Genomic DNA, 23382 nt, shown 5'->3' on the forward strand with positions numbered 1-23382 from the left:
TTTTAATTTTATTTATTTATTTGACAGAGAGAGCCAGTGAGAGAGGGAACACAAGCAGGGGGAGTGGGAGAGGAAGAAGCAGTCTCCCAGGAGAGGAGCCTGATGTGGGGCTCGATCCCGGGATTCCGGGATCACGCCCTGAGCCGAAGGCAGATGCTTAACGACTGCGCCACCCAGGCGCCCCAAGAGGAAGTGATATATTTAGCCCTTGACAGATTTTGAAATACTGACCCTGTAACCCAGTTGTACATCCTCAACAGGCAATCAGAAATAGAGATCTGGTCCTCAGGAAGGAGTTAGTAACTAGAGCTAGAATTTGGAATTCCTACCCCCAGGGGAGGTAGTTGCCCCCACAAAAGCCATTAAAGTTACCAAGTAAATGAGGGGGGAAAGTCCTGTAGCAGATCAAGCGTATAGAAAATCTACCTTTTAGAGTGGAGGAGAGGGAAGAGGATGGATGAAGATTAAGAAGGATGGTAGAGAGCTAAGTGTCGTATCATAAAGAAGAGGCTGTGTAATGGCAAAGGTAGTATGAGGCAAAGAAGGTGAAGCCTAAGAAAAAGTCATAGTGTCACAGAATAGATAGATAAAATTGAGTCCCAAAGAAGCTAAATGACCAATCCAAGATAACGCATAGTCTTGGCTGACCCAGAATTCAAACCTGGATCTAATGTATTTGTTTTTTTACTACATGTTATGTAACAAATATATGAAACTAAGTCTCATTCAAATAAATTATGACTTTATAAATAAAAGAAGAATCCCAGTTATTCTTATAAAATTTGCTAATAATTTTTAATGATAATTGAATATTTAATGAACAGTGATATGACAACCAGCAATTCTTCACTTTAGGTTACAGGATGTGCATCTGTCACTTACCTTGTCGACCAGTGAAACCAAACGTTATTGGAGAACAGGTAATCAGATGTTAGATTTATTTTTAAATTTAGCCCTCTTTAAAGAAAGCAATTTTTACTTGGCTTTAAGGCCCTGGGCATATTTGGCAATGACGTTTGCTTTACAATCTGAGTGCTTTCAGATTATTATAGCAGGAAAAATATGAGATATATGAAAATAAGAGTTGCTGTATTGAACTTTTCATTTTACAGTTTTTAATTTTATTCAGATAAATTTTTCTCTTGTGTTCAAAAGAAAAGTTAACCTACTTACTAATTTTGGAATGGAGAATTTAAATAAAAAGTAATAATTTTCTTTTAAAATAAATTTTGGTTATGGAATAAGAGCCTTCAATTTCTGTGATTTAGTAAATATCTTAGTATGTCAATTCATATTTACCTTTTCTATGCTCTTGTAATTTGTCAAAGGACAGAATCGAGAAACTTTCTGAAATCTTAATTCTTTAAAAGTACTTATGTTCATTTTTAGGATACATTTGACTTTTGGGGTGTACAAATTACAAAATATTTTTAGTAATACTGTCCTGAATGCATATTACCTTAAGAAGTCCTCATTACTAATTTTTTTTCAGGTCACTAAAAATAGTAAAGTGCTGAGGAGAAAAAAACCCAAACATTTCTTAAGCAGTAGTCAGGACAATGCTTGGTTCATCAGTCCTATCCAGGACATTTTGAATATAACAACAGTACCATAAGGAACCCTGTGCAATGTTCTCGACTATTCTCTACTTGCTATTTGATCCCAAGTAAATAGGAGGTAGAAGCTCTAAGGGTAAAAGGCATCAAACGTAGGAAAAAGCCACTGGAGTCATCTTTTTATTCTCAGCTAAATGAGAAATTATAGAGTGAAAATTTTTTGCTTGAACCATTAGACTTTTTATTACATTTCTAACGTTCAGTTGTATGCTGAAACTAGCTCATATTTCTAGAAATCTTGAAAGCTGGTTGTTAAACATGGCCATCATTAAAAATCAAATTGTATAAATTTTAAAGTGAATAAATTATATTATAAACAAAGGTAATGAGTACTCAAATCTCATTCCTTCCTATTACCTATTTTACTGTTGTCTGTGTTCTTTATATATATTTTATATCTGCATGGTAGCCATGCTCTCAAGTAGGATATTACACGTCTCTTCCCAAACTCACATTTAGTGAGTCACATCAGTAGCTTGAAATCTGTCACAATTGTAGCTTGAAGTTGGCCATGGTAAAGTACACACACCACGGAAAGCTACAAACACTATAAATCAGGACTTTATTTTCCTGGAGAACAGTTGTTAAACATGTACTAACACAGCGCTACTAATTTTATGCCATTTTTATAAGTGCTACTTATAGAAAATAGGGTACAGTTATATGCTGATTAGAATGAATGGGAAAAGCATATTAAAGTTGTGGTCTGTTACAAAGTAAGTAAAAAGCATACGTAAATATAGATAAGGAAGTAAAGATCCCTTCAAAGTCCCATAGCAATATCAATACTATCTTCTACACCATTAAACCCAAGACACACTAACATACTTAAATTTGCAATCTTAAATAAACTTATATTTCATGGTCTTAGTAACTTATCTGTACATTTAAATTAAATACTCTGTTTGATAGATATCCAGTAAAATGGGCGCCCATTATCATTGTATCATTTGTTCAGCAACAATCACCAGAAGGACCGATATGCTGGGACATGTTAGGCGACATGTGAATAAAGGAGAGACGAAATCCAGGTATATTGCTGGTAAGTTGAGCAATCTCATTAACATATGTTGATAAGTAAATACTTAAACAATGGCCCAGTTATTCTTTTCAAACATCAGGTAGATAAAATATAGGGACTTAACCAAATGATTGAGTTAACTACTAATCCATTACTTCAGGCTTCCTTTTCTTTCTGTGAGGCTCCCAACAACATTTAACTGTCTTCAGTTTAACAAATATGTTTAATGTGGGTAGAAAGAGCGATTGATGCCAAAGTGAATATAGGTATCTTAATGAAAGATTATAGATAACTAGAATTATAGATTCTAGTTATTATATATTATAGATATTATAGATATATATTATATCTGTATAACAGATATTTTTAGCTATATTATAGATATTATATTATAGATAACTAGATATATTATAGATAACTAGAATTATCTATATTATAGATAACTATATTATAGATATTATAGATACCTATATTATAGATAACTAGAATTAAGAATTACTGGGATACCTGGGTGGCTCATTTGGTTAAGCGACTGCCTTTGGCTCGGGTCGTGATCTCAGGATCCTGGGATCAAGTCCCGAGTCGGGCTCCTTGCTCAGTGGGGGGGCCTGCTTCTCCCACTGCCTGCCTCTCCCCCTGCTTGTGCGTGCTCTCTCTCTGACAAATAAATAAATAAAATCTTAAAAAAAAAAAAAAAAAAGAATTAAGACCTCATGCCCTAAGGCATCCGTTGTATGTAATGAATTAACTTCTCATATATATCTAGAATGGTATTATGTACCTTTCTTCCAAGAATTGAAAAAATAGTCACTGAAATAATTTTCTATAGACCTTAATTTTCTCGTAGAATCTGGTTTGAGAAAGGCTGATCTTATGAGGTATGTCACATGCCACTTTGGTAGGTGTAGAAGAATATAAAATACAACACTAGGGAATGTTAACTAATTTGGCATTGTAAAAAAGGAAATATGGTTGCCATGTAGTTAACATTCTGATTATAATATTATCAAGAAATCCAAACATAAAGAATCTCTATTATTTTTCCCCACACATGATATATATCTCATTTCTTAAATATTTAAAGTACACACACACACATCAGTATTTCATTTGGGTTTATAGCTAAATGCTTCTAATGTATACTAAATATAGAATATTTTTTTCCCATTACTTTATACGCATTTGAATATGATTTGTGTTTTACAAATGTAGTTATAAGAAAGTGTTCTGAAATCTAGCGTGTTCAGGAAATATAGTGATTCTTAGTCATCCATGATGGCTTATGGAATGAAACAGAGATACTGACTTTATAGCCATTATATCACAGTAAGATGTATTTAGCAGCCAACCTATGTAAACACAGTATAGTGGCTGATGAACAATAAAGGTATTTTAGGATTTTGTTTTACCTTTTTTTTTTAGATTTTATTTCTATATTTGTCAGAGAGGCACATGCACAAGCAGGGGGAGAGGCAGGCAGAGGGAGAAGCAGGCTCCCCATTGAACAAGGAGCCCCGTGTGGGACTTGATCCCAGGACCCTAGGATCATGACCTAAGCCAAAGGCAAATGCTTAACCGACAGAGCCACCCAGGAGTCCCGGATTTTGTTTTGTTTTAGGCTTATTGTTCTTAGGTTTCATAATACAGATGTGTTGATGTTCTAGGCAGATAAGATTTTAACTTAGTAAACTTTAATTTCCCAAGTACTTGATTGAGTTCTACTCTTTCCTAGAGACAGTACTGGATAAATCAGTTTTGGGTTGTTTTTCTTTTAACTTTATTTACCCAATTGATTACATTAACAAAATACTATAAATGAAAGTTATTTCTTTTAATGTGTATTGTTTTAGATATTTAGAATTATTTTGTATTTCCCTGGAAATCTTTTTCTTTTTCATTTTAGCTTCTGCTGCGAAACCACCTAATGAAATTTTGAAAGAGGCAGACACAGATGTACAAGTTTGTCCTAACTATTCTATACCTCAAAAAACAGATTCCTATTTTAATCCAAAAATGAAACTAAATCGGTAAGATAAATTGGAAAAGGGGTGATGGGATGTTTCAAATTATTACAAATGTACCTTCTCTTAATCTTTATGTTCTAATATAGTGAAATTTAAAACTAGGTACAGATTAACAATCATTTGTTTTAGTATTTTCTCAGAATGACTGTTTTCTTTTTTCCTACCAAACTAATTTCTTTCTCAGAGAGTAAAATAGGTGTAATTTTATATAATTAATGAATAGGCTGGTACTTTTGTAGGCAAGTTTTATTTATGAAATCATTGTTCATGGTGAATGCTTATTTATAGAACCCAATTAGATTGATAGGTAAGAAATATATTACTAGGTCTTCTTTTAAAACAGGTTGTACAGTAAATAGGAACCCCAATTCTCACTATTCTTTTTCTTTTTTTTTTTTGAGGGAGAGAAAGTGTGTGTGAGCACGAGGTGGGGGGAGGGGCAGAGGGAGAGGGAGAGAGAATCCTAAGCAGGCTTCACACCCAGCTATGAGCCCCATGTGGGGCTTGATCTCATAACGCTGAGATCATGACCTGAGCCGAAATCAAGAATTGGACACTTGACCGACTGAGCCATCCAGGCTTTCCATCTCACTGTTCTTAAATAAATTCTGCAGTGATGAAGCCATGGTACAGTAAAATTATTTCAGATTACTATACTTTCTTTTAGACAGCTAATATTCTGTACATTGGCTGCTTTGGCTGAGGAACGAAAACCTTTGGAATGTCTAGATGCCTTCGGAGCCACTGGTAAGTAATGCTTTTTTTGGAACCCCACTTTAATTATCAGATTTATGTAGTATCTTTTCTTAGAAAATGTATATGGATATTCTATCTGGCAGAATATTTTTATTTAAAAAATTGATCCAAAGTAAATATTTTTCTTATGAAAAATTTCAAATATATACAAATCCTTTGCTATCTATCATGCACTTCAAAAATTATCAACTTATGCTTGTTCTGGTAGCTGTATCCCATGCCCTTTCCCTCATAACCTCCTTCCACTATCCTCCATCCCCATTATTTTGATACAAATCACTGATAGGTCATTTGATCTGTAAATATTTCAGTTGGATCTCTAAAAGATAAGGATTTTTAAAAAATAAAACCATGATACCATTATCACATCTAAAAAAATTAATAATTCTTTTAATATCATCAAATGTTAAATATGCCCAATTATCTCACAGTTTAAAAAAAAGTCAAGTAAGAATTCAAACAGACTATTTCATTGTTTGATATATCTAAATCTCTTTTTAATCTGTATTCACTTCCATCATTTTGTTTTGTGTGTGATAATTATTTGTTGACATACAGCTTGTTTGCCTTATATAGACTTTTCCAGAGTCTAGATTTTTGGTGATGGTATCTCCATGGTTTGTATAACATGTTCCTCTGTCTCCTGTATTTCTCTAAATTGGTAGTTGGATTTTCAGGTTTGATCAGTTTCAGATAGGATTTTTTTTTTCAAGAATACTTATTCACTGCAATCAGGAAGCGCACTTGATGTTTGGTTGTCTCTCTTTCATGATGCAGTAAACTGTCTAGTCGTTATGCTGTGGGGTGAGGGGGAATTTTAAGGACTGAGAACATTTTTCCCAAAAGAACTTAACAGTAAAAAAAAAAGATAATGGAAAGGGTAGAAAATTTCTAAGAAGCCACCTGTGCATAATCCTAGTCTTTCTTCTTACAGGTTATGAGAATGTATTTTTGGGAAGTTTGTAATGAAAGGATGAAAGCAGGAGTTAGCTATCCTTTTTAAGTTCCTCTTTTTTTTTTTTTTTTTTTTTAAGATTTTATTTATTTATTCGACAGAGACAGCCAGCGAGAGAGGGAACACAAGCAGGAGGAGTGGGAGAGGAAGAAGCAGGCTCATAGCAGAGGAGCCTGATGTGGGGCTCGATCCCATAACGCCGGGATCACGCCCTGAGCCGAAGGCAGACGCTTAACCGCTGTGCCACCCAGACTCCCCTTTTAAGTTCCTCTTTACAGGGAAAGTAGTAGTTAAAAGCAGTTTAATATCTTGCATAATCTGATCCCAACCTACTTTTCCAAATTTAATTTCCAGCATTTTCCCTTACACAACCCTTTTTCCTTATTCTGTTTTCTTTTCTTTTCTTTTTTTTTTTTTTTTTTACATTTTATCTATTTCACCCACCCCACCCCCAACCCACCTGCCTCTGGCAACCATTAATTTGTTCTTTGTATTTAAGAGTCTCCTTTTTTTTTCTTTGTTCATTTTGTTTCTTAAATGCCACATATGAGTGAAACCATGGTATTTGCCTTTCCCTGTCTATTTCACTTGGCATTATACTCTCTAGGTCCATCCATGTTGTTGTAACAGCAAGATCTCATTCTTTTTTATGGCTGAATAATGTTCCATTTTTTATATGTACTATCTTCTTTATTCATCTATCAGTGGATACTTCTGTATCTTAACTATTGTAAATAATGCTGCAGTAAACATAGGGATGCATATATCTTTTTGAATTAGTGTTTTCATTTTCTTTGGGTAAATACCCAGTAGTGGAATTACTGGATCATATAGTAATTCTATTTTTATTTTTTTGAGGAAACTCCATACTGGTTCCCATGGTGGCTGCAGCAATTTATAGTAATTGAGGGCTTCTTTTTCTTTGCATCCTCACCAATACTTGTCTTTTTGATTCTAGCCATTCTCACAGGTGTAAGGGTGATATCTCATTGTTTTGATTTACATTTTACTCATGATTAGTGATATTGAGCATCTTTGCATGTGTCTGTTGGCCATCAGTATATCTTCTTTGGACTCTTGACCATCTTCACCCAATTCTTCCACCGCCCCCCCCCCAACCTCTGGCAACCTACAAATCTGATCTCTGTTTCTATGAGTTTGGTTTTTTTAGATTCCACATACAAGTGAGATCATATAGTATTTGTCTTTCTCTGACTTATTTCACTTAACATGGTGTCCCAGTCATCCATCCATGATGTCACAAGTGGCAGGTTTTTCTTCTTTTTTACGGCTGAATAGTATTTTATTGTATGTGTACATATAATCACATTTTCTTTATCCATCAGTGGACACTTAGGTTGTTTCCATGTCTTGGCTGTTGTAAATAATGCTGCAATGAACTACTCTTTTTTTACCTTTAATCATTAAAGCTAATGTCTGAGCTTTTCAGTCCTTTCTTGTAATGTTCCTTTGTAAATATATATCAGTTCATAGCAGTCAGTTTGCATGCTTCCGCATCTCTAAAATGTGAATATTAGAACTAATCACAGTCTTGTTATGAAAACCTGAAAATATTTGTAAAGACTGTGGCACATAGTAGGTGCTAAATATTTACATTTATGAGGCACATGAGTGGAGAAGATGGTCAGTACTTCTAGTACATAGAGGCTTTTCTAATCCACAGTGGCTGGGCCTGTGGCACTATCTCCCATATTGTAATGAAATGTCCCTCACGGCACTAATCCAGTAGGTATAGAGAGCCTGTGAGGAGAGGCTTTCTTAGTCTGAATTCTTGAACATTTGCTTACATATACAAAGTTGTTCTGTTTAATTCACAATGATGCTGTTGTACAGTGTTTGAAAAATGTTGGTCCACTAGAGTTGTTTTCGTATTTTGGTGCATTAGGTAAACTTCAGGAGGAGTTTCAACTTCCCATCCCCCAAGTAGAGTAACTCCACTCTTACTCATATTTTTCTGTTTCTCTGTAAGATTTTGTTTGAAAAAAGCATTCCATTGTAAGAAACTTTCTAAAAAGAAAACGTATTCCCTAAAATAAAGAACAAACATGTTTATTTTATTTGAATAGGGGGCTATAGAATAATTTTAGGAGAAGTATTAATGAAACTCTGTTAGACATATTTTGTGTGTGTGTGTGGTAACTTTTCTTCAGAGGCTTTGTAGTGAGAAAGTAAAAAAAATTATTTATGAGCATATTAAGATTTTGAAACAATTTGGTTTTGTTTTTATAAAATACTTATTATATACTGTTTTTATTCTTTAATTCCTATAATTTAAAATTCATTTTCCTTCACATTTCTTCTAAGGGATAATGGGATTACAATGGGCAAAACATCTTGGAAGTGCAGTTAAGGTTACAATTAATGACTTGAATGAGAACTCTGTGACACTGATTCAGGAAAACTGCCATTTAAACAAATTGAAAGTGGTGGTGGACAGTAAGGAAAAGGAAGAGAGTGATGATATTCTTGAAGAAGGAGAGGAAAACCTTGGTAATATTAAAGTGACCAAAATGGATGCCAATGTACTGATGCATTTGAGATCCTTTGATTTCATGTAAGTGAAAAAAATTTGCTGTGTCAGTTTGTGTGTGTGTGTGTGTGTCACTTTCTAAACTGGTCTGGATTTTTGGGGGGAGGGTGAGGGCAAAAATTAAGACTGTTGTTGTTTATTTATTTGCTTTAATACAGTTTTTTCCATTGGCCTAAGGAATGCAATAAGAACATTTTCTAGAATTTGAAAATAAAATTCCTGGCATGACAATTTTCCTCTAAGCCTGATTCATTTTTATGTCTGATGTATCATATAATCATTTTATTACTTAACTTAAAAACAGAATTATATATTTAAAATAGATTTGTAAAGTACTTTTGAATCCATGGAATTTTATCATTAGACATAATGACAGTGGTATCATTTTGATTACTAGTATGTCATAATTTTAAATATGTCTGTATTCTTTCCAATTTTAGACACCTAGACCCTTTCGGAACATCAGTGAACTATCTAGATTCTGCATTCAGAAATATAAGAAACCTTGGCATAGTATCAGTGACTTCTACAGATATCAGTTCTTTATATGCCAAGGCACAGCATGTTGCCCGGCGTCACTACGGCTGTAATATTGTCCGAACTGAATATTACAAGGAGCTAGCAGCCAGAATTGTTGTAGCAGCAGTAGCAAGGTACCAGACTGACTACAATGTATCTAGTATGTTTGGAGATGTGATAGAGATAATATTACAAAAAGTGCCAGTTGCATTTTTCAACATATGCATGAAGTCCAAATTCTGTATTCATGTCTGTAGTCTTGATTTGTTTGGTAATCTTATGTTGTTTCTGTTATAATTTGATTTAAAAGTTTTGTGCCTAAAATAGTTTACTCTCCAGTTAAAAGTTCTATTAAAGTAGTTAAAGAAGAGATAAAAAATGAAAGTTAACTTCAAATCAGTTATTTTAACAATGTAGGGTAGATGGGGGATAGCACCATGAAAAGAAAGAGCAAAGGTTGTTTTTAGATTTAGAAAAAATCGGGTTTGGGGGGTGGGTTGTTTTATATTTATTTATTTATTTATTTATTTTTAAGTAGGCTCCATGCCCAGCGTGGAGCCAAACACAGGGCTTGAACTCATGACCCTGAGATTAAGACCAGAGCTGAGATCAAGAATCAGATACCTAGGTGCCCCCAAAAATTTGTTTTTGTTTTTTGGGGTTTTTTAAAGATTTTATTTTTTTATTTTGTGAGGGGTAGGGAGAGAGCTCAAATAGCAGGGGAAGGAGAGGGAGAGAAAAATCTCAAGCAGACTCTGCACCAAGCATGGAGCCCGATATGGAGCTCGATCCCTCAAGCCTGAGATCATGACCTGAGCTGAAGTCAAGAGTTGGAGCTCAACCGACTGAGCCACCCCAGTACCCCAAAACTCTTTTATGTCTCTTTCATCTCCTTTATGTACATAGTTTGAATAAAATGATGGCTTATAGGGGTGCCTGGCTGGCTCAGTTGATGGAACTTACAACTCTTGATCTCAGGGTCGTGAGTTCAATCCCCACATTGGGTGTAGAGATACTAAAACAAAGATAAAAATGAACAAATTTTTTAAATGATGGCTTATAAACTTGGTTCTGCAAAATGATCTTACCTACAAAACAAAAAGTTCTGTTTTTCATCAGGATTTCTAAACAGTTAAAGAAAGGCATTTTTTTTGAGCACCAACTTTATTCAGAATATTCTGCTAAAAGAATAATATAATATTATGTAAATTGACCCTGAGAGTATAGATAATGCATGATCAGCCAGTTCATTCACTAGCCTCAATACTGGGTTCACAGCATTTAGATTGCAATTCGTACCTCAACATAATACAGATTATTAGACTTCATATACCTTTGGCATTATTCCTAATTATCTGAAAACTCTGATATCCAGTGTGTATACATACCAAGGACCTATTGTATATACTTAAAATTGTTTATAATGTAATATCAACAAATTTAAATTAATACATCTGAACTAAGTTTAGTATATATAACTGCAGAGGGTAAACTAAATACATAAATGGTATATCAATTAGAATTTAATCCAAAAGTCTATAAAATTAATAGTGGCAAAAACTTTGCCTGTTCATTTTTCACTGATCATTCAGCACATACTAGCCTGTACGTAGTTAGTCCTCAATGATCATTGTTCGGAAGAAGCTTTTACAGAAAAAAAGTAGGTAAAAAGAAAGAAGCGTGGTGGTGATGACAAGAAATCAAGTGACACTGAGTATCAGAGGATGTAGTCTGACTGAGAGGATACCATAATGGAAAATGTCTAGTTACTGAAGATTCTGCCAAGCATCCTTTATTACCTGTGTTTCAGTTTGTGTAAAAGTTACAGTAATGATCTTTTAAAAACACTGCTACTAAGAAATAAACTTCCCTTATTTTCCCATAACCTGTCCATGGTTTCCTGTCCAGGTTAGTATTGTCAATATAATGCCAAACAAAGAAAAATGATAAGCCCCCAAAATAACTTTAAAAATTTCTTTCCAGAGCTGCAGCCCGATGTAACAAAGGCATTGAGGTACTGTTTGCAGTGGCTCTGGAACATTTTGTGTTGGTTGTCGTGAGAGTTTTGAGGGGGCCTACTTCGGCAGATGAAACAGCCAAGAAGATTCAGTACCTGATCCATTGTCAGTGGTGTGAAGAGAGAATTTTTCAGAAGGATGGTAATATGGTAGAAGGTAAATTCAAGTTTCTCTTGACTGTATATTGTGTTTATGTATAAGCCTCCAATGAATAAGTCTTTATCACATCCCTAATTACACATATTGTTGTCCTTTGATTTTAAAGATTACAGTGCTAACTTTATTTCCTATACTGGATTTCCTTTCATCAACAGACAAGACATTCGTGTGAGTTTATTAAAGTTATTTACTCATGCTCTACAATTCTCTCTAGCTCTGCCCTCTATTGAAACATCTAGAAATAACTTAGTTTCCACTGTCACTAATTTTAGGAACATAAGTCAGATTACTTCTTTGTCTAGGGTGTTTCAAATCACTAATTTTATAAAAATAATTATCATGTTTCTGGCTTAATATAAAAACCATCAGTTATAAAATTACTTCAGTAAACATTTACTGAGCCTCTACTATATGCCAGGCATGGGGATCAAAGAAAAAGATGAGGCTTATGCCCTCATAAAACTGTTTCTATTTTGCTTTTCTGGGGCATAGAAACAGATGCCCATTTTTTTCTGTTCGATTCTTGGCATATTTTAATATGGATTTTTAAGGACTCTTCAGATACTAGAGTTTAACCCTTGTGATATGAGTTGCAAATATTTTTTCTGATTTTGTGACTTCTCGACATTTTTTTAAATCTTTCATATGCAGAAGTTTTTTGTTGTTGCTGTTGTAAAGTTAATTGAATTTCCTTTTATGTATTCTGGATTTTGTCTATAGTTAGAAAGAATTTTTGTGTTTCTTACTCAGGGTAGGTTATGTTTTATTGAATAATTCACCTTTCTCCACTAATGTGAGAATACCATCTCTTTCTTATACTAAAGAATATATTTGAGTTTGTTTCTGGATTTTCTGTTCTGTTCCAGTGGTTCAGTATCTGCTCATATACCTCTGCCACACTATTTTGATCACAGAAGATTTTTAGCGTTTAATATCTGTTATGGCAGTCCCTCTTTGAAGCTTATTTTTGGACTGTTCCTGATATGGGATCTTCCTTTTTTCTTAATAAAAGAGTAAATAAATAGACCAGCTAGTATTTTATTTTGATTTTATTAAATTAAGGGGGATAGATACTGTTGCGGTTTTCAGATTTCCTAATAACCTAGTATGCTTTTCATTTGTGCAATACTTTTGCCACAGTGTTAATTGCTAGTGAGAATGGAAGGCATGCTGTCATGTTCCTTTAGTTTTCTCTGGTGCTTTCTGATGCAGGCATGGATCTGAGATACCTATCGTTTTTCATGTTAAGAAAGTATCCTTCCTTTCCAGTTTTACTGTATTTTAGGAAGATGTTGAATTTGTCATGTATTTCGGCACCTGTGGAGATGATTATGTGATATTTCTTCTTAGGTCTATTGATTTGATTAATTGTAATAAAATTTCCCAGTATTAAACCATTCTGCCTTTCTAGAATAAACTATGCAGTCAGGAAGTATTTTCTTAGGATGGATTCTATTTGCTAATTTAAAAAAATTTTTTTTTAATATTCGTAAATGAGATGGTGTATAGTTTTCCTTTTTAGCATAATTTTGATTGGGCTTTGGAATCTGTTTAAACTTCAAAAGAATTTGGAACTTTGCCTTTTTTTTTTTTCAGTGGTTGGGAACAGGCTAGCTTTAGCTTTTCTGAATTATTTACATAGAGTTGAGCCAAGTGTATCTAATGTTCTTTTTAATTTTCTTGGTTTCTGTGGTTATATTCTCTTTTGTTAATTTTTAATACTTGTCCTTTGTGCCTTTTCTCTTGACTACCTTAGATACTGGTTTATTTGTCCTGTTGTTGTTCATTTATTATCTTTCTTAATGTTTTACTTAATGTATTCCAAAATTTGAATTGTTTTGGTTTTAAGTAATATAGTTTGGCTTCTTGGCATCATAAATGAGGTAATCAGCCACCCATTTTCCATTTTCCCTTCCTAATTTGTGTTCATTATACCATTTATATGTTATTAGAATATGTAACATTTATATTCTATTTTGCCAATAAAATCTATAAACATATTTAGTACTCATTATCACTCATTTTGCCATAATTTCTCTTAATCATCTCTTAATTTGCTAAATCTGACTTTCTGAGTTTAGTCAAGAATGTTCATGGGCAAAAACTCCTTGATTTCTTGCATATTTAAAGCTCATTACCCATAACCTTTATACTTAAAGAGTTTAGAGTTTCTTTAAGTGCCTTGTAAAAGTTTTTATATTGAATATATACTGAATATTATTGTAACTTTTCCTTCTTTTATGTGACATGATTATTTTGCCTGGCTGTCCAAAGGAATACTTATTTTTGAAGTCCAGTAACTTTACTAAGGTGTATCTTTTTAGGATAAGTTTTCCTAAATCACGGTGTACCCCTTCAGAGTTTCAAATCTTCTTTTAAGTGAGTTTTCTTAAATATTTATTCAATTCTAATATTTGTTTCGCCTTTGTATTATTATGTCTATGCTAGATCTCCTCAGCCTGTCTTTAACTACCATTTTATCTCTAGAAATGTTCAGACAGATTTGTTTTATCTTCTTCATGTATGGCCCTTTAACCATTATGAAATACCCATCTTTATCTCTGTGTTATTTGTCTGAAAGCTTATATTATCTGATGTTAATATAAATACCACCTTGTAGTTACTATTGACGAAATATATTTTTCTCATCCTTTTCCTTTCAATCCATAAGTGTCTTCTTGGATCTTACTTTTTTTATCCAGTTCATCCTTTCTGCCTTTAGATGAGAGTTTTAGACAGTTCCTACTAAATGTCATTATTGAAATGGTTGACTTTATGTCAGGTTTTTTGCTGTTTGTTTTTATGTCTTTTATGTCTTTTTGTTGTTCTGTTTCACCTTTGTTGACTTTTTTAATGTTAGACATATTTTTAGTGTGTCATTTTAATTCCTCTGCTGATTTTTTTGCTATGTATTTTTCAGTTATTTTCTTAATAGTTTCTCCAGGTATTATAGTATACACCTTTAACTTGTCCAGAGCTACCTCAGGTTAATATTGTCTGAAGACTGGCAAAAGCTAGCAACTTTGCTCTAATGTAATTCTCTTTTCCTCTCCCCTTGTAGGCTATTTTTGTCTTATATTAATTAAGACCCAATCTATAGTGACCCAATCAAACAATATAGTATTATATATTTCTTCTAATATACTATATATTAAATATAGTAATGTATTTATTCTTATGATTTTCAAAGAAATTAAGACAGGAAAAGAGAGAATACACACACACACACCTTTTATAGTTTCTCACATAATTACCTTTCCAGTGCTCTTTAGTGCTAACTTTGGATTCAAGTTACTCTATTTCATTTCCTTTCAATCTGAAGAACCTCCTTTACTGTTTCTGCAACAGACTCTCCCAGTTTTTATTTATCTGGTGATGTCTTTATTTCACCTTCCCTTCTTAAAGGATAGTTTTGCTGAATGTAGAATTACTGGTTGACAGGAGCTTTTTTCTTTCAGCACTTTGAACAAAGCATTCCAGTGCCTTTTGGCCTCCATTATTTCTGATGAGAAGTCAGTCAGTCCTTGTATTTTTGTTCCCTTGTACTTGATAAATTATTTTTCTATTTCTGCTTTCAAGATATTCTCTGTGGCTTTCAGGAGTTTAGTTACAGTATGTCTGAGTGGATCTCTTTTATGTTTATCCTAATTGGAATTCATTGAGCTTTCCGAGTCTGTAAATAAGTATTTTCCATCAGACGTAGGGCACTGTCTTGCTTCTCCAACCTAAACTTCACATCTTCATCACCTCAAACTGGAGGCGGATGTAGTCTGTAATCTACTAATCGTGAATTAGAGTAATATAATCAGCTGTTTCAAGTACAGTTTCCTAAACAACCCTGTCACTGTTGCCCTAGAGCTACTCCACTTGCATTCATCTTTGCCTTATAGTTTCAAATACCCCCCTAAGGGTCTTTCTGCCTCTAATAGTTATTCTCTCCAGTGTGCTTTTCTTCCAGTAGTATGATCTCTCAGCTTTTAGGCTTTCAGAAAGTACTGAACAATTTGGGATGTGTGCTGGCTCATCTTCTTATTTCCTGCTCTATCTAGGAATTATTCATAAAAATATCTTTTCTGGGGTGCCTGGGTGGCTCAGTCGGTTAAGCATCTGCCTTCAGCTCAGGTCATGATCCCAGGATCCTGGGATCGAGCCCCACATCAGGCTCCATGCTCAGTGGGGGGGGGGGGTTGGCGCGGTTGGAGGTGTCTGCTTCTTCCTCTCCCTGCCACTCTACCTGCTTGTGCTCGTGCTTCCTATCTTTTTCTCTCTCTCAAATAAATAAATAAATAAAAGTCTTTTTTAAAAAATATCTTTTGTGTCATATCTAGAGATTTGGAATAAGAAGAGAAGTTGGGAAAAAGAGAGAGAAGTTGGGTTTCAATGCTCAGCCTACCATACTAATCTTGTTTTTAATACAACAAAATCAGAAGAGGGGCGCCTGGGTGGCTCAGTCGTTAAGCGTCTGCCTTCGGCTCAGGGCATGATCCCAGAGTTCTGGGATCGAGCCCCACATCGGGCTCCTCTGCTGGGAACCTGCTTCTTCCTCTCCTACTCCACCTGCTTGTGTTCCCTCTCTCGCTGGCTGTCTCTCTGTCAAATAAATAAATAAAATCTTTTAAAAAAAAAATCGAGTTAAAGAATCCACTCTGGCTTTTTAAGATACAGGTTTTTGGGGACCTGGCTGGATTAGTTGGTGGAGCTTGCGACTCTTGATCTCAGGGTTTTAAGTTCAAGCTCCACGTTGGGTGTAGAGATTACTTAAAAATAAAAGGGGTGCCTGGGTGGCTCAGTCGGTTGACCATCTGACTCTTGGTTTTGGCTCAGGTCATGATCTCAGGGTTTTAAGATCGAGTCTCACAGCAGGCTTAGGATTCCCTCTCCCACTTGTGCACGTGGATGCACGCACTCTCTCCATCTCTCTCTCTCTCTCTCCAAAATAAATAAATCTTTAAAAAAATAATGAAATATTTAAAAATAAATGAATAAAATAAAATGCAGGTTTTCAGAAATATCTTTGATGAAACTTTGGAAAGTTTTGGTTCTCCTGGATAACTAAGAAAATGGTTTGGTGGCCTATGGTTTCTTTTTTCAATTTTTCCTAATTCAGGTTTCCTTCATGTAAAAAATAATAGACATCTTTAGTGTTTAAAAGATAGCAGTCATGTGGATTTCACCTCAATTAAAAAAAAAAGAAGAATCTCAGTGTTTCTTTTTACCTCATACCCAGTATTACTGATGGTATTCTTGCCCTAGAAATGATGAATCAGTTCTTCTATTGAATTTTTTATTTCATCTCTCACTGTATTGTTTTACATTATCAACAAGTAGCTAAAGTCAAATACACTCTGCTCAAATTTGATCTTGAATCCATAAAAATATAACTCCTTTCCTTCTCTGACAGAAGTCTTTTTAAAAGGATTTTTTTTTTTTTAAGATTTTTATTTATTTACTTGAGAGAGAGGAAGAAGCAGGCTGCCTGCTGAGCAGGGAGACCCCGAGGCAAGCCCTTGGTCCTAGGGCCCCAGGATCATGACCGAAGCTGAAGGCAGAAATTGGCTGAGCCACCCAGGCACCCCAAGGATTTTTGACTTAATAAATTGCTGTAAAGAAATGATTTATTTTCTGCATTTTGCTTGCAATCATACAGGACTTAAAGAGTGTAAATGAGTATGTCTTTCAAAGAAGTCACCTCACTTAGAATTTTCTATAATTTTATCAACTTGTAATACATTGTTTAAAAAGTCAACTAGGAAGTTCCATAGTCTTTTTTCTTTTTTTTTTTAAGATTTTATTTACTTAGAGCACAGAGGGAGGGGGGAAGCAGACTCCCTGCCGAGCAAGGAGCCTGAGGTGGGGCTCGATCCCAGGACCCTGGGATCATGACCTGAGCCGAAGGCAGATGCTTAACTGACTGAGCCACTAAGCGCCTCGGTTCCATAGTCTTAATGAAATAAGGATCCCTGAAGTTGCCAGCTAAAATGTCACAACTATTTCTTCTAATATTTACATCCCTGTTTCTGAATGGCATGCTTAAACTACCTATAACTTTCTTCCATTGAAGAAGAGTATTCAGCTTCTTAAACCATCCCAGTTACATGCATGTGCTTCCCCTCTCCAGTGTTAGCTAAATCAATATTCAGTGTTTATATTTTTATAAAATTATTATTCACAAGTTGTATTAGTTATCTATTGCTGTGTAACAAATTACTCCGGCATTTAGTGACTTAAAACAACAGTATTTATCATCTCATAGTTTTTCTGAATTACGAATCTGGTCATGGCTTAGCTGAGTCCACTAGCTCAGGGTCCCTCACAAGGCTGCAGTTAAGGTGTTTGCTAGGGCTGCGATCAAAGCCTGACTGGGGAAGGATCTCCTTACAAGGCTATTCACATGGCTGTTGCCTAGATTGAGATCCTTGTAGGTTGTTAGACTGAAGACTTCAGAACCTTGCTGGCTTCTCAGAGGCTTCCTCAGTTCCTCATCATACATTCCTCTTCATCCAGCAGCTCACAACATGGCAGCTTGCTTCATCAGAATGACCCAGCAAGAACCAGAGAGAAGGAGAGCAAAAGAAAGCAGACAGAAGTCATGGTCTTTCATAACCTATTCTCATACTATCCATCATTTTTGTCATATTTTAGTAATTAGAAATGAACTCTAGATCCAGTGATCTCACACTTGAGAAGGGGAAGAAGGGACTAAGAAGGGACACAAGGGTACACATACTGGGAGACAGAGGCCATTTGCTGCTATCTTAGAAGGCTGCTTCAGTACAGATAAACCAGTTAATATGCTGTAATGTTTCTTTTTGTATGTAACTCTTTGATAACTCTGGAATCAATAATTACTGTTTTTGTTTCCTTTTTATATATGTTCACTTTTCATAATCCATTCCTAAACTCTTTGCTACAGTTTTGGTGCTCCTTTCTATATGGGTAAGTGCATCAACTAATCTGGGTTTCAGTTTCACTTCCCTGGAGACAGTGCTCCTGCTTTCCTTCGGGTGGTTTATTTTTAAGTCCACCGAAGGCCTTTAACTGGCATCCTGGAAATGTGCTTCGGCTTTCTCCTCCTGATTAATCTCCAATATCTGGACCTTATGTATTTTTCCATCATCTTTGTCTGTTTTCTTGTTTTGAATGAGCACTTTTCCCTGTAGCTTCCTGAGAAGGATTGTGTGGCCAAGTACAGAATTGTAGGTTGTAAATCATTTTTCTTCAGAATGCTTAAGGTATTATTATTTCATTGTCTTCTAGCCTCCAATATTAATATTGAGAAGTCTGCTATTCTCTCTCTCTCTTTTTTTTAAGATTTTATTTATTTATTTGAGAGAGAGTGCACATGAGCAGAGGGAGGAGCAGAGTGGGGAGAGAACCTCAAGCAGACTCAGTGCTGAGCGTGGAGCCCGATGCGGGGCTCCATCTCATGACCCCAAGATCATGACCTGAGCTGAAACCAAGAGTCTGACTGACACTCAGCTGACTGAGCCACCCAGGCATCCCTTTGCTCTTCTTCTTAAATCTAATCCTTTGGTTTTTTTTTTCCTATGAATGGTCTTAACATATCCTTTGTTTGCCAGTATTCTAAAATTTTGTGATAATATGTGTATTAATCTTTTTTAGTTCATTGTCCCTGGGTAATCTATGAGACCTTTAAGAAACTTGAGTTCTTCAGTTCTGGGAAATTTTTTTTTCTTAATTCCAGCATAGTTAACATATAGTGCTATATTGGTTTCAGGTGTACAATATAGTGACCCAACAGTTCATACATTCCTCTGTGCTCACTTAGACAAATGCACTCCTAATCCCCTTCACTTATTTCACACAACTCCCGTCCCACTTTCCCTCTGGTAACCATCTGTTTGTTCTCTATAGTTAAGAGTCTGTTTTTTGGTCTGTCTCTTTTTTTTTTCTTCCTTTGTTCATTTGTTTCTTAAATTCCACATATGAGTGAAATCATACGATATTTGTCTTTCTCTGACTGGCTTATTTTGTTCAGAATTATACTCTCTAAATCCATACAGGTTGCAAATAGATTTCATTCTTTCTTATGGCTGAATAATATTCTTGCATGTGTGTGTTTATGTGTATACCACATCTTCTTTATCCATTCATCTCTCAGTGGACACGGGCTGTTTCCATAGTTTGGCTATTATAAATAATGCTGCAGTAAACGTAAGGGTACATATATCCCTTCAAATTAGTGATTTGATATTCTTTGGGTAAATGCCCAGTAGTGCAATTACTGGATTGCAAGGTGATCATAGGGTAGTTTTTTAAAAATTTTTTGAGGAGGGGTGCCTGGGTGGCTCAGTCATTAAGCATCTGCCTTCAGCTCAGGGTGTGATCCCAGAGTTCTGGGATCGAGCCCCACATCAGGCTCTATGGTCCTCTGGGAGCCTGCTTCTTCCTCTCCCACTCCCCCCTGCTTGTGTTCCCTCTCTCGCTGGCTGTCTCTCTCTCTCTTTCTGTCAAATAAATAAATATTTTAAAAAAAAATTTTTTTTTGAGGAATCTCCATACTGTTTTCCACAGTGGCTGTAGCAGTTTGCATTCCCACCAACAGTGCACAGGGTTCCTTTTTTTCCACATCCTCGCCCCCACTTGTTGTTTCTTGAGTTTTTTATGTTAGCCATTCTAACAGGTGTTAGGTGTTATCTCATTGTGGTTTTGATTTGCATTTCCCTGAGTGACATTGAGCATCTTTTCACGTGTATATTGGCCATCTGTATGTCTTCTTTGGAGAAATGTCTGTTCAAGTCTTCCACTAATTTTGGGGGGGTTACTTGGGGGTTTTGGTATTGAGTTATATAAGTTCTTTCTATATTTTGGTTACTAACCCTTTATTGGATTTATCATTTGCAAATATCTTCCCCCACTCAGTAGACTTTTTGTTTTGTTGGTTGTTTCCTTTGCTGTGCTCAAGCTTATTATTTTCACATAGTCCCAGGAGTTTATTTTTGCTTTTGTTTCCACTGCCTGAGGAGACAGACATATCTGGAAGGATGTTGTTATGACCAATTTCAGAGAAATTACTGCTTGTGCTCTCTTCTAGGATTTTTATGGTTTCCTGTCTCACATTTAAGTCCTTAATCAATTTTAAGTTTATTTTTTTGTGTGTGATGTAAGAAGGTGGTCCAGTTTCATTCTTTCCCATGTAACTATCCAGTTTTCCAACACCATTTGTTGAAGAGACTGTCTTTTTCCCATTACATATTCTTGCCTCCGTTGTCAAAGATTAATTGACCATATCATTGTGGGTTTACTTCTGGGCTGTCTGTTTTCTGTTCCATTGATCTGTGTGTCTGTTTTTGTGTCAATACAATACTGTTTTTATTACTACAGTTTTGTCATATAACTTGAAATCTGGAAATATGATAACTCTAGTTTTGATTTTCTTTTTCAAGATTGCTTTGGCAACTCAGGGTCTTTTGTGCTTTCATACAAATTTAGGATTGTTGTTCTAGTTCTGTAAAAAAATGTTGTTGTATCTTGATAGGGATTGCATTTAATCTGTAGATTGCTTTAGATAGTATGGACATTTTAACAATATTTGTTCTTCTAGTCCATGAGCATGGAATGTCTTCCCATTTCTTTATGTCATCTTCAGTTTCTTTCATCAGTGTTTTATATTTTTCAGAGTACAGGCTCTTCACTTCTTTGGTTAAGTTTATTCCTAGGTGTTTTATTACTTTTAGTGCAATTGTAAACAGGATTGTTTCCTTCCTCTCTCCCTCCCTTCTTTCCTTCCTTCCTTCCTTCCTTCCTTCCTTCCTTCCTTCTTTTTTTGAGAGAGAGAACAGGGGAGGGACAGAGGGGGAGAGAGAGAGAGAATCTTAAGTAGGCTCCACACCCAGTGCAGAGCCTGAGGTGGGGCTCAATTTCATGATCCTGAGATCATGACCTAAGCCAAAATCAAGAGTCAGATGCTTAACCCACTGAGCCACCCAAGTGCCCCAGTGGGATCATTTTCTTAATTTCACTTTTTGCTACGTTATTATTAGTGTGTAGAAGTGCAACAGATTTCTGTACATTGATTTTGTTTCCTGCAAACTTACTGAATTTGTTTATCAGTTCTATCAGTTTTTGGTGGAATTTTTAGGGTTTTCTATGTATAGTATCATGTCATCTGCAAATAATGAAAGTTTGACTTCCTCCTTACCAATTTCAGTGCCTTTTATTTCTTTTTGTTGTCTGATTGCTGTGGCTAGGACTTCCAGTACTCTGTTGAATGAAGGTGGCAAGAGCTGATATCCTTGTCTTGTTCTTGACTTAGGGGAAAAGCTGTCAGTTTTTCCCCACTGGGTATGGTGTTAGCTGTGGGTTTTTCATATAAAGCCTTTATTATGTTGAGGTATGTTCCCTCTAAACGTACTGGTTTTTATCATGAATGGATGCTATACTTTGTCAGTTGCTTTTTCTGCATCTATTGAAGTAATCATATAGTTTTTATCCTTTCTTTTGTTGATGTGATATCATATTGATTGGTTTGTAAATATTGAATCACCCTTGCAATACTGGGAATAAATCCCACTTGATCATGATGAATGATGTTTCGAATGTATTGTTGGATTTGGATTCGGTTTCCTAATATTTTGTTTGTATGATCTGTCCATTGATGTAAGTGGGATATTGAAGTCTCCTAAGTTACTGTATTACTATCAGTTAGTTCCTTTATGTTTGTTATTAACTGTTTTATATATTTCGGCGCTCCCATGTTGGGTGCATAAATATTTACAATTGTTATATCTTGTTTTTGGATTGTCCCCTTTATTATTATGTAGTATTCTTGTCTCTCTTTACAGTCTTTGTTTTAAAGTCCATTTTGTTCAGTACAGGTATTGCTATGCCATCTTTCTTTTGACATCCATTTACATGTTAAATGTTTCTCCATCCCCTCACTTTCAGTCGGCATGTATCTTTAGGTCTGAAATGAGTCTCTTGTATGTGGCATATAGATGGATCTTGTTTTTTTATCTATTCCATCACCCTGTTTCTTTGGATTGGAGAATTCAGTCCATTTACATTGAAAGTAATTATTGATTATGTATTTATTGCTTTTGGTACTTCTTTTGTGGTTGTTTTATACTTCTCTGGTACTTCTCTTGCTCTTTTTCATAGTTTGTTGTCTTTCTTTAGTCATGTATTTGGATTCCTTTCTCTTTATTCTTTGCATATCTATTAGTGGTTTTTGATTTGTGGTTACCATTAGATTTGTATATAACATCTTCAGCATATAGCAGTCTGTATTAAGTTGATGGTCATTTAAGTTTGAGCCCACTCGTTACTCCTCTCCCTCCACTATTGTAGGTATATAGTGTCATGTTTTATATTCTTTTATTTTGTGAATCCCTTGACTGATTTTTACAGATACTTATTTTTACTGCTTTGTTTCCTACGTCTCTTATTCTTACTTACAGTCCTTTCTTCCCCAAAAGTCCCCTTTAACATTTCGTGTAGGGCTGGGTCAGTGATCATGAACTCCTTCAGCTTTTGTCTGTCTGAGAAAATCTGTCCTTCTATTCTGAATGATAGCCATACTGAATAGAGTATTCATGGCTGCAGATTTTTTCCTTTAAGTACTTTGAATATGTCATGCAACTCTCTTCTCGCCTGCAGAGTTTCTGCTGAAAAAGCCACTGATAACTTTATGGGGTTTCCTTTGTATGTAACTTTCTCTTTGCTCTTACTGCTTTTAAATTTTTCTCTGTCACTACTATGTGTATTCGTGTGGACTTCTTTGGGTTGATTTTCTTCGGGGAA

At 35.2% G+C, this 23382-nt stretch overlaps 1 protein-coding gene across 2 annotated transcripts in view; it reads left to right on the top strand.

The window, feature by feature from the left end:
* Nucleotides 1-23382, top strand: part of TRMT1L (tRNA methyltransferase 1 like) — a 43927-nt gene that overhangs the window by 8462 nt on the left and 12083 nt on the right. Inside the window, exons 4-11 of one of the 2 annotated variants that reach the window (XM_040636281.1) lie at nucleotides 856-920; nucleotides 2529-2658; nucleotides 4541-4664; nucleotides 5329-5408; nucleotides 8698-8947; nucleotides 9364-9576; nucleotides 11426-11616; nucleotides 11726-11988. In XM_040636281.1, the coding sequence (XP_040492215.1) occupies nucleotides 856-920; nucleotides 2529-2658; nucleotides 4541-4664; nucleotides 5329-5408; nucleotides 8698-8947; nucleotides 9364-9576; nucleotides 11426-11616; nucleotides 11726-11973 (1301 nt within the window). In that variant the 3' untranslated portion in view covers nucleotides 11974-11988. Of the gene's footprint in view, nucleotides 1-855; nucleotides 921-2528; nucleotides 2659-4540; nucleotides 4665-5328; nucleotides 5409-8697; nucleotides 8948-9363; nucleotides 9577-11425; nucleotides 11617-11725; nucleotides 11989-23382 lie in introns of those variants that run through there. The other variant, XM_008697064.2, reaches the window with a different exon arrangement.

Source organism: Ursus maritimus, unplaced genomic scaffold, assembly GCF_017311325.1.
Source record: "Ursus maritimus isolate PB19 unplaced genomic scaffold, ASM1731132v1 scaffold_2, whole genome shotgun sequence".
In the NCBI taxonomy this organism is placed as follows: domain Eukaryota; kingdom Metazoa; phylum Chordata; class Mammalia; order Carnivora; family Ursidae; genus Ursus; species Ursus maritimus.